Raw genomic sequence first — 12045 nt, forward strand, 5'->3', positions numbered from 1 at the left:
CTTCAAGTAGCGCACAGTGTGTGGGATTATATCATGGGCACATGACTTATAGCACTGACAGTGTTTACACAAACAGTTATTTTTTTTCTTTTTCAAAGGTTGAGCTCCGAGACAGTGAGATCGAACGTTTAGCGCTCGCACTAGATGGTGGTCGTTCTCATGATGTCATATCCCTGGAAGCCAAAAGCAGAAGTAATGAAAAAATTATTGATCACCTGAATTTGCAGGTAACATTGTTGAGCCTCTTTCAGCTTCTACACGTAGAGAGACCACTAAAGCATAACCGACAACCTTTAGTGGAACACTGGGCTAATGTCTTGGTGGAGCAAGCCTTGGTGGAGCACTGGGCTAATGCCTCCTTAAGTAACACCAGCTGCCTGCAATTAGTGCAGGTTTGAGTCCCACCAGGCTCAAGGTTGACTCAGCCTTCCATCCTTCCGAGGTAGGTAAAATGAGGACCCAGATTGTTGGGGGCAATTAAGCTGACTTTGTAAAAATGCCGCTTGGGGCCCCCCGAAAGCTCTAATAAGCAGGCATATACATAGAATGAAAGCTATTGCTAAGCACATTGATTTGTGCTTTAAATTGTAAGCCGCCCTGAGTCTTCGGAGAAGGGCAGGATATAAATAGGAATTTTTTAAAAAAGGGGGGGGGATCATCTTAAGGTTAGCTAAAGTACAGTGAAATTTTCATTTTCTGCACCTTGATTAAATGGACTTACCGTGCAAATGGGCAAACTTTTCAAGTGCCGTTTGACATAATGACAGCATTATATAAACAGTGCAAAAGGCCAGGCATCAATTTAGGTAATTTGCATGATAATGACATCTTCATACAAATGAATAACAGATACACTTAGTCCATTAAAATGAGATTTCACTGTAATCCAACATTTCCTGGAGAACTATTTTTGGTGTCCTGGTTTGATGGATGGATGGATGCAGATTGTAATTAAAGCTACCTTAATCATGTTCTTTATGCTTTTCCAGTTTTTTTTTCAAATGTCTCGGGTCAAATATGTAACTTATGCAATTCTGTATAACTTAAGAGACTTTTTGTCGTTCATAGATTTTTAAATATGTTAATTTGTATTTTAAGGGCAGAAAGTACTTGTTTGTTCATTACGGAAGATCCTTGAAGGAATTTCTAAATTTTGTTCAGACGTATTTAACTGGATTCCGTGGTGTCCATATTTATAGGTTGAATTTCTACAGCAAACCAACAAAGAACTCGAAAAGCGCATAGAAGATCTTTTGGATAGTAGGCAAAATATGACTAGTGAGGTGGCTCACTTAAGCAACAAAAATGAAGAACTGTGTCAAGAATTGACTGAAATTGATCACTTGGCCCAACAATTGGAGAGGCATAAAGAAATTGTGCTTGAAACTGCAGATAAACAAATCGGAGAGGCTAAGGTAAGAAAATTTCAGGAATTACTGGACAGAATATCAACAATATGCTCCAGTTCCTTGGGAAAACATTCCACAGTTCCTTTCCTTTCACAAAACATTTTTTGTTTGAAGTCTTAAGCACTGCCAGGTTTTATGCTGAAGAAGGTTTGTTTTATATTTTTACTGATTAAATGGAATGAATAGTGTGAGGTTGAGGGCTTTTATGCAGTTGCTCTGCATAGCTGGACAAGATTTTTATTTTTATTTTGCTGTTGATTAGCATGTGTATAACATCTTTCTGGAGGGACACGGTGGCTCAGTGGGTTAGGACGCTGAGCTTGTCGATCAGAAGGTCGGCAGTTTGGCGGGTCGAATCTTGAGTGCCGCATAGCAGAGTGAGCGCCTGTTACTCGTCCCAGCTTCTGCCAACCTTGCAGTTCGAAAGCACGTAAAAATGCAAGTAGAAAAATAGGGACCACTACGGTGGGAAGGTAACGGCGTTCCGTGTGCCTTTGGTGTCTAGTCATGCCGGCCACATGACCACTGAGACATCCTCGGACAAACGCTGGCTCTTCGGCTTTGAAACGGAGATGAGCATCGGCCCCTAGAGTTGGAAACAACTAGCACGCATGTGCGGGGGAACCTTTACCTTTACCTTTTTAACATCTTTCTAGATATTATAAATGAAAAAAGCTCTGTAGTTAGCAGAGAAACTAATTAAGAATTCCTTAAAATGTTGAGTAGCATTAGCATTTCATAAAGCCTGCATTACTGAATAGAATATACAACCCAAAGAAGGCAACAGGTCTTTGGTGTGAAACTGATTAAAATTGTTTCACTTTCAGGCAGCAGGTGCCAGTGGCCCAGCATTGAGTGAAGGTCACAGAGCTGAGCTTTTTAATTTGCAGGTAGCACATTTTAGAGAAGCACTCAGCGGTGGAGAACAGCAGTAGAGATAGCTTGCTTAATCAGTCTTTCTGCCCTGGGCCATATTAGTCATGGGACAGCTGTTTAGCTGGCTGCAATGATGAACGTGTGAACGAGAGGCAGAGACGCTGCACAGGTTACAAACACGGGCACGATTGCACTTTTTCATCACTGTTGTAATGGTTGCTGTCCAAGGCATTTGCTAAACAAGGAACATCTGTACAACATCAAAATTCTTTTGGAACATTTTATAAAAATAATATTGGAATGTGAAGCAGCACTTGAGTGAGAAAGATTACCAGGGATGTCAGGATAGACTGGGAAATTGAAAAAAAATAATAATAACCTGGGAGAAAGCAGGAAAAAGTCACTTCCAAAATTTGCCCAGAAAACTGCATTCAATCTCAACTTGAGGTCATATTTACTTCTTATAGGAATAATAATATCCTTATATTACTATTACTGCACAGACACATATTTTTATGTGTATATTTGTGTGTGTGTGTGTGTGTGTGTGTGTGTGTGTGTGTATGTATAGTTGGACCATAAGAAAGGCCGAGCACCAAAGAATTGAGGCCTTTGAACTATGGTGCTGGAGAAGACTCCTGCAAGTCCCTTGAACTGCAAGGCGATCAAACCGGTCAGTCCTAGAGGAGATCAACCCTGACTGCTCTTTAGAAGGCCAGATCCTGAAGTTGAAACTCAAATCCTTTGGCCACCTAATGAGAAGGAAGGACTCACTGGAGAAGAGCCTAATACTGGGAAAGGTGGAGGGCAAGAGAAGAAGGGGACGACAGAGAATGAGGTGGCTGGATGGAGTCACTGATCAGTCGTGAGCTTAAACGGACTCCAGAAGATGGTAGAGGACAGGAAGGCCTGGAGGAACGTTGTCCATGGAGTCGCGATGGGTCGGACACGACTTCACAACTAACAACAACAATGTGTGTGCGTGCGCACACACACACACATGTACACACACACACACACACACACACACACACACACACACACAAAGCCACCAGCCTGAAGATGACGAGTGGGACCTTGTCGAAACGTCGCCAAGACACTCTCAATCTTACACGGGAAAAGACCCGAATACACCAAGACCTACATACCTATGCCTATACCTACCTACACACACACACACACACACACACACACACACACACACACACGGTTGTGCCATTCAGTGTATGCTATCCCCCCTACATCTTACAGCCAGCCAGTATTTATTGGATGGTCTCTGAGGCCTTTCCACATAATCAGCACAAACAGGGTCCAATCCTGTTATACAATCCTGTTTCTATGGATCTGGTGTTTAGTTTCTTGTGCAGCTATGATCAGTGCCTCAATGCTGTCCAACTCTTTCTAGCCATTGATAAGATTTTCCAATGTCAGCAACCTGTTGTACATCTCATGCAAGGACTTATCTTGCATGGCACTTCCTGTGCTTGATTTTCCTTTTATATCAGCTGCTGCTTCAGGCACTCTCAGCAGCTCATTTTTGGGTGCCATCTTATTAATGTACTTCTGGATTACTTCCCGGACAATGACTTTGACGCTTACCCGACTCGGTCCACTCTCTTTTCAGCTGGTGTAGTCTCTGGGTATTGGACTTGGAACAGCCCTTCCTGACCACTATATATATATATTTGCAATCCTTTACCAGTTCTGTAATTATTCCATATTACAGATTAAATATTGAAATTATGTGAGACCAGGTAGGGAATGCAGGTAGATTTTAATTTGAAGCTGATTTCCTGATTTATTGCTGTAATGTTTATCCTGTTTTACTTCAACAGCTGATTTCTTAAGATAAAAACTCCCTAATATATTCCAGGTAGCTTGATAATTTCTCCCTACCTCCCTTCTTTCAATTTTAAATGGTTCACAATTATGTAGGAACCAATCAGCTTACTTACAATAGTTTGCACGTTAACAAGCACAGGTATTTAAAATGCAATAAAATATGAACATTAAATCAGAAACAATACATTCAAATCTTATTTTAAAAATATAGTAACTATGCAAGTGCAGGGAGATAATAATTTGGTGACTGATGTTTATTGTAATGAATGCCCTAATACCTATGCAACAATTTGTGTAGAAATCTTCTACTTCTCAAGTTTAAAATAAAGTTTTATTTTAAAAAATATTTACAAACATTATTTTCATGTAAACAGGAAGAAATTAAAAAAAAACACTGTGAAATACAAGATCGTGAGGAGACCATAGCAAGACTGAAGTTAGTAAGTAACATGCCTATTGAACTGAGTTTAGCTTACTTAATAAACTTTGTTATATTTAGGCTTGAATTTAATGCATGTTTGCTCAACACAATTATTAATAGCGTACGAAAACAAAACATATTGATTAAGAAAGACAATGACCAGAGAAAAAAGATTAAAATGAAACTTCAGGAAAAAGATGGAGCATATCAGAAAGAATACTTCAAAAAGAAACATTTGTTTGAATATGGCTAAGAAATGGGAAAAGTTTGAAATATACTACTCTTAGAGGGAAAATTTTCTTTTTTTTCTTCCTCTTAATTAATATAATTGTGGTTTTTTTTCGTTTTTTTTCTATTCTTCTAAGTTGAAATGATTTAAACAGCAAACTTTTTAGCTATTTAAATATGATAAAAATAAAAAAATGTGTTTTGAATGAGATTTAAAGGATTAGATGATTAGAACTATTGAATGGAATGTTCAAAGTTTAAATAGATTAAATACATTCTTAGCTATAGTTAAAAAGAATAAGAAATTGAGGGAATAAATTTTATTTATTTTTTTATTTTAATTCCATTTATATCCCGCCCTTCTCCGAAGACTCAGGGCGGCTTACAAGCTTAGCAGTAGCCTTCATTCTATGTATATGCCTGCTTATTAGGGCTTTCATTCACCCCCAAGCGGCATTATTACAAAGTCAGCTTAATTGCCCCCAACAATCTGGCTGGCTGAGGAATTCTGGGAGTTGGAGTCCACAAGTCATAACATGTCCAAGTTTGAAGACCCCTGGCCTACAACCTGTAGTGCAGGAGCTTTTCATTGTTTCATGACTGGGGATGAGTGCATTCTGTGGGAACGCAGGAGAGGACCATGACTTTGGAATGCCTTTCAGCAGAGGCTAGGTTAGTGCTGACTAAACAAATCGCTCCGCATAAGGTAAAGAAATTGGGGTTTGTACTCATGTGAAATTTAGCTCAACCTTGCTTTGATCTCTTAATCACTTTTCTATTAATAATCTTTTATTTGATACTGTATATTTTAACTACTGTGTTTTTGTTTTATTTGTCTTTTATTGTTTTATCTTGTTTTTATAGATGGTTTTTCCACCACAAGATTTTCTGGGTACTGAATAGCCTATAAACAATATAAATTGACTAATTGTCAGCTTATAAATAATATATCAAATTGCATCTAAGCCAGATGTTATAGTTTCTCTGAGGTACAATGAATGCTTGCACCTAACTTGAATATATAGAAATGTTATGCAATCAAAAATTTGGGTTTTCTTAAATGTTATTATAAACACAAGTGTAAGTTTTCTAGTATTTTTGTCACATTAGGAGTTATCTTCCCATCTCAGAGAAAAAGAAAAATTGAGTGAAGAACTCTTTAGAAAAACAGAGGAAAAACAAAATCTTGACATACTATTAAACCAGATTCAAGTCGAAAACCACAGATTTTCCAAAAAAGTTGAAAACCTTGAAATTATAAGTAAGTATCTACATTCCCACGGGCTGTAAGAGATGGATTTCCTGCCTCAAATGAAATCTTGGGGGGGGGGAAATCTAATGAAGGAGAGTCAGGAACATTGACATGATTCATAGCTGAATTGTTTATTAAATATTTTCCCGCTAATTCTTTCATATTTTTGGTTCCTGAGGAGAGTAAAGGAGAGTCCTTTTTACAAAAGTTGTTAGAATAATAATCTTTTTGCAAATTTAAATATTTGGTTACCGTATATTAATATAATATAATTATTTTATCCTACAACTGACAAATATTAAATAAACTCTAACCCTACCCCTTGTCCTAATCCTAACCCATCAGATCATCGTTTCAGAGATATTTCCCTAACTAAATAGAGAAACAGAATAACTTAAGGATGGACAAAAAAGCAGGGCGTGCGATTTCGGACTTTCTGCCCAATTCCCCCTTGAGTTTCTTTGTAGGTAAACTGACAAGGGGTTATCATAAATCTTCCTTTCCCTTCCCCTCCCTTCTTTCATTAGAAATAGGGGGGAAAATGAAAGAGTTTTCCTTTTATCGTGTGTTGTGATTCAGGGTCAGCCTGTGGGTTCGGCAGTTGGGTCGGACGATTCAGAGGAGGAGGAGGAGGGGGGTGTTGGAGAGGTTGCTGATGAGAGCCCTCAGCCAGGCCCCTCCCACCTGGTTACGACGCAGACCCAGCTGTGTGAGCCTGACAGCGTGGATGAAGATGACCCACAGCTGGCCCTGTTCAAGGACGCCCAACGCAGGAAGCAGTCAATCAGGAGTAAACAGAGGAAGGCAATGGGGCTTCTCGGAAGGAGGCAGAGAGAAGCCACGCCCTGAACTCTATATAAGGAGAATGTCTGGGAGGGCTGGTTTGCTGAAGGCAACCGTTTGAATAGTTCCTGTTTCATGGTTCGTGTCTTGTTTTGCTCTATTTGCTTTTGTGTTCATAAATTTGGCAGGCTTAGTTCCAGCCTCTTGCCTTCTTGTAAAAGGGGTTGTCCCTGCCTTATCTGCAGGGCCGGTAGTAGGCTGGTACAGAACATCGTGTTTGCAACGAATGCTTTAGCTGAAGACTTCATGTGTGTAGAAATTTCATCCTCGCTGATTGTGGTCTGTTGCAGATCGGGAACTTGTCATAGAGCTAGAGAGAATGAGGCTTGAGGGTGGCATAGCACTTGGAGACAAGTCCCCTTCCCGCCTAGATGCATTTGTAAAGACCATAGAAGAAGACAGGGACTATTACAAGCGAGAACTGGAGTGCCTCCAAAAGATACTTAAAAGAAGACCTAGCCCGTTACTCAAATCTCCAGAAAAGGTAAGACTTAGCTGTACTTAACATATCATACTTTGATGGTACCGCATAAAATCCAAATACTCATCAAATTATCTTTTAAACCAGACATATGCGCTACCTATTATCGGGATGGTTTTGCCATTGCTGGCAATGGGGTGGGCGTGGCTTCCGCGTGACACGTCTGGCCCGCGGGCCGGCAGTTTGACACCCCTGTTTTAAACTCTTAGCTGTACAAAGTGTGCTGCCAGCCATCAGGTATGGGTCAGCCAATTCTTTCTGTAACCATCGGATTATTTACTAACTAGGTGGAAGGCTGCTTTCATACTTCAGCAGTGTGCTTGGTTTTATTTCTTGCCTCATTTCTTTTAAGTGTTCTCCTCCTCCTCCTCCTCCTCCTCCTCCTCCTCCTCCTCCTCTGCACTCACTTGCATCCTTGTCACTCCGGACTGCAAAGTCAAATAGGAAATCCCGATCACAGCTGCCTATTGCTTCACAAGCAGCTATTAGCAGGCCAGTAAAACGGAAAAGGATTGTACAGGTAGTCCTCGATTTACAACGGTTCGTTTAGGGACCGTTCAAAGTTACAAGAGGGCTGAAAAAAGTGGTGACTTGACATGACTGCCGTGGTCACGTGATTTCTATTCAGGCCACGTGATTCCCCTTTTGCGACCTTCGGACAAGCAAACTCAAAGGGGGGAACCAGATTCGCTTGACAGCCTTTTTGCTAATTAAACAAGTGCAGTGACTCACTTCACAAATGTGGCAAGAAAAGTCGTAAAAATGGGTAAAACTCACTTGATAAATTTCTTGCTGAACCACACAAATTTTGGGCTCAATTGTGGTCGTCAGTGGTAGTAGAAATGATGTAGTCAGGCAGCATCCTCAACTGATGAGATATATAATCAAAGAATAATGATCCCCAGTTTTATTGAATTCAATATTTCCTTCTTAATAAGCGTGATTAATCTCGTTCAGCTACAGAGAGTCCTTGGCTTACAACAGTTTGTTTAGTGACTGTTCAAAGTTACAGCAGCACTGAAAAAAGTGACTTATACTTGTTTTTCACACTTAACAACCGCTGCAGCATCTCCACAGTCACGTGATCAATATTCAGACACTTGGCAACGGACTCATTTTTATGACTGTTGCAGTGTCCCGGGGTCATGTGATCCCCTTTTGTGACTTTCTGACAAGCAAAGTCAATGGGGAAGCCAGATTCACTTAATAACCATGTAACCACGTGATAAAGTGAGGCAAAACTCACTTAACAAATGTCTTGTCAGCAACAGAAATTTTGGGCTCAATTATGGTCATAAGTCGAGGACCACCTGTAATTAGGTTAGAAATTATTTGTAGCTCGATATTTACCTATTTTATTGACCTATTTTTTAATGCAATTCTTAAAAGATTTCAGTAAACAAAGGCCAAATAGAAAATGCTACTATTTCCTCAATGCAATTTGGTTATAGAAAAGCATTTATCATTTGTAAAGGTATCTAATAATTTCCCTATAATTAACAAACATATGTGAACAACAAGCCTATGTATTTTTCTCCTCCCTCTCTAACATGGCCACAGGAGAAGATGGAAACTCTTTTAGCCTAATTGCAATTTGCATTTGAATCTGGGCAGCAAATGGTTAGAAACTGATTTGTTTTGACTACCCATAATAAATATATTAACAGGGTGTTTCACGGTCCTACCTGAGGAGGTGAAATAGATTTGCAGGCTGAAAGTTCAAAATGTATTTGACAGAGTTTTAGTGCTATGTTTGAATATTGAGATCTTGGCTAGATAACTGACATAAAATCAGAATTCCCCAATTCTGGACAATGTTAATATAATCCAGGGCCAGTATATAATATAATATAATATAAACCATGATTTATAAAGCATGGAATGATTATTGTGTTTGGACTGCAGTCCTGTCATTAAAAATATGTATGTTATTGACCTGTTTAGTAATATGAGTGAATATATATTATATAAAGCAAATTCTCACTTTTTCCTTTTTCCCCTCTTTATTTTGCAGAGTGAAGACCTTAGGTTAGTTATACGAGAGAGAGATGAGCTACAGTCTATGCTAGACAGATTTGAAAAGCATATGATAGAAATTCAGTCTAATGTCAAACTACTAACTGTAGAAAAAGATAAATTAAGTATCCTTTATGAACAGGTAAATAAATATAACCTTGATTCAGACTAATATCTAACTAATGTTAGTGAAAATCTGCAGTCTCATCAAAAAGAAGCTAGATTTATTGAACTATTGCAAACTCCAGTTTAGAATGAGAAAAAAGGAATGTAAATGCAGAACAAAATACTAATAGATATTGGATAATCATTTATTCTATGACACACATTTTGCTATCTATGAAAGGAATGAGGTTCCACCCAACATAATTTCATATTTGTAGTTCATGAATGCATTGCAGAAGTATATGCATGAAAATACATATGCTTATTGTGTATCTCTGTTAAAAGTCTAGTAATTATTTGGCTAAGTACTTACTTTGATTTGTGTGAGCTGCTCAGAGCTATTGAGTCAGGTGGCATATAAGTTTAATAAATTATTCATTTCCTGGGTTAGTGCAGTTAGACTTTGATGTTTATTGGAAGCAGATTGAGTTTTGATGCTAAGCCTCCTGAATGTTTAATATCAATAATATTTAATATTGTTAATACATATTAATATTTATCAAATTTACTATATTGATATTAATATGAGCTCATATTAATATGATAATATATATTGATAATTAAAACAATAATATGTAATATTATTTAATATATAGTTTAATTTTTTTCCATGAAGGGAAAAAAAACTTTAAAAATAGGTAGAAAGACAAAGTCTGGAATAGTTACTTTAAATTAATTATTTGGTAATGTTAAATTTAGGGACAAGATTTTCTTGGTTTGCAATGTAGGAAATTTAAAGATATATTTAGCTAATTTGGTCAAGTCCAGTTTCTTTTTAAAGAATATGTAGCATATATAAATAGATGTCTGTGTAAATGTTTTCAAGTTAAAGATGTCATTTTCAATAATATTCCAAAATTGTGGAAAGTGACATGTATTGGTTTTAACTTATATGGGGAATACTTAAGAAATTTATATTGATAGATTTAAAATATTATTACTTCATTTATCAAAAATTGAATCCAGAACTGAATCCATTTTTAAAGAGGCTACATTTTCTAATAAGCAAAAAAATAATATTTCCCTTTGGGAGACACTTTGCAATATTTTACAAATTTTACGTTTGTGTGTGTATAATTGCAAATATAATATCTATATATCTATATATGTGTGTGTGTGTGTGTGTTTTATAAGGTTATTACATTAAATATCAACATTTTAGTGTTTTTAGTTTTTCTAATTAATGTTCTTTTTTTGGGTTCAGGTTAGTATTATATACTTCGTAAGTATGTTGGGTATTGTTTTCTTTTAATTTGTTTTTGTATGCTTTCCTTTTTGTTCTTGCCTCTTAAAAATTGCAGTAGAATTTATAATGTATTTAATGACTTCTTCAAAAACTAGAGAGACAGTCTGGTCTAATGGTTAATGCACCAGGCTAGAAGCCAAGACACTGTGAATTCTAGTTCTGCTTTAGGCACGATTGCTAACTAGGTGACTTTAGACCAGATAGTGTCTCAACTCACGTGGTTGTTATGGGGACAATAGGAAGAGGAAAAAGCATAAGTTCAACACCTTGAGTTGTTTATTTAAAACAATAAAGGCAGGGTAAACATTTTTTAATTTTGTATTTTTAGTCTCAGAATGAATTAAACCATCTACGGAGAGAGAAGAAAACCTGTTTTCTAACAAAAAATCATGCAGAAGAAGAAAGAAATAATGCATTGGCTGATTTTAGAAGAGTAGTATCAGAGAAAGAAGGACTAAGGGACCAATTAAAGGTCAGCTTTTAATATTTTCTGTAGTTTTCGGTAATGAAATAATTTTGATCTGGTTTCTTATTTAAAGTGGCTATCTTTGGGTCCTTGTAACTTCAGACTATTACTGATAACATCATAAGGATTTCAAAAGTGCATTTTTTATAAGTATTATGTTAAGAGTATTGCTAAAACTTTCTTTTTCCAATGTTGCCTAACATTTAACAATGCCCCAGACCAAAAAAATTACAACAGAAAAATTTTGCCATTTTGAGAATTTGGGCCAAATTAATATGGCAATTTTTTTCTTTTTTTTCTTTTTTCTTTTGGTTTGGGGCATTGTTAAATGTTAGGCAACATTGGAAAGAAATTTACAGCTGATATGCAATAATTGATTGTTGATATACAGTATATTGTTTGTCAACATTTGAGCTGAGAGTTGCTATGCAGAGTGAGATAAGTGGCATATAAATCAAATAAATAAACTTTTGGGGAATTTTTTTAACAAAGGAGTAAGAGAGAATACCTTTGAGCAATGTAGTCAACTTATTGGGCTAGTTTTTATTACTATGATTGTTAATTTTAAGGCTATATTATCGTTAATGTAGATGTATGCATTTTTCTTTTTTAAATTTAGTTTGATATAATAAAAGTATTAAAATAAGAATGCATCCATCGCATTAATAGAATTATCCTAAATAAAAAAAGTTTGCATATGAAGGAAGCGATTAAAATCCGAAAGCAATTTTCACACAAGCTACATCTTCTGTTAATAAATTCTAGGTACCAGATTTAATCTATATGAAAATAAGTACTTT

General features: G+C 36.8%; 2 protein-coding genes across 3 annotated transcripts in view; one reads left to right on the plus strand and one right to left on the minus strand.

The window, feature by feature from the left end:
• The window catches only part of PPAT (phosphoribosyl pyrophosphate amidotransferase), a 320661-nt gene that overhangs the window by 12857 nt on the left and 295759 nt on the right, over positions 1 to 12045 (minus strand). The window lies entirely within an intron of this gene.
• Positions 1 to 12045, plus strand: part of CEP135 (centrosomal protein 135) — a 47599-nt gene that overhangs the window by 12546 nt on the left and 23008 nt on the right. For both annotated transcript variants that reach the window (XM_083367229.1, XM_083367228.1), the window contains exons 7-13: positions 99 to 227; positions 1200 to 1415; positions 4502 to 4567; positions 5887 to 6037; positions 7162 to 7355; positions 9367 to 9510; positions 11108 to 11251. In XM_083367229.1, coding sequence (XP_083223355.1) covers positions 99 to 227; positions 1200 to 1415; positions 4502 to 4567; positions 5887 to 6037; positions 7162 to 7355; positions 9367 to 9510; positions 11108 to 11251 — 1044 coding nt within the window. The remainder of the gene's footprint in view (positions 1 to 98; positions 228 to 1199; positions 1416 to 4501; positions 4568 to 5886; positions 6038 to 7161; positions 7356 to 9366; positions 9511 to 11107; positions 11252 to 12045) is intronic.

Source organism: Vipera ursinii, assembly GCF_947247035.1.
Source record: "Vipera ursinii genome assembly, chromosome: 7".
NCBI lineage: Eukaryota > Metazoa > Chordata > Lepidosauria > Squamata > Viperidae > Vipera > Vipera ursinii.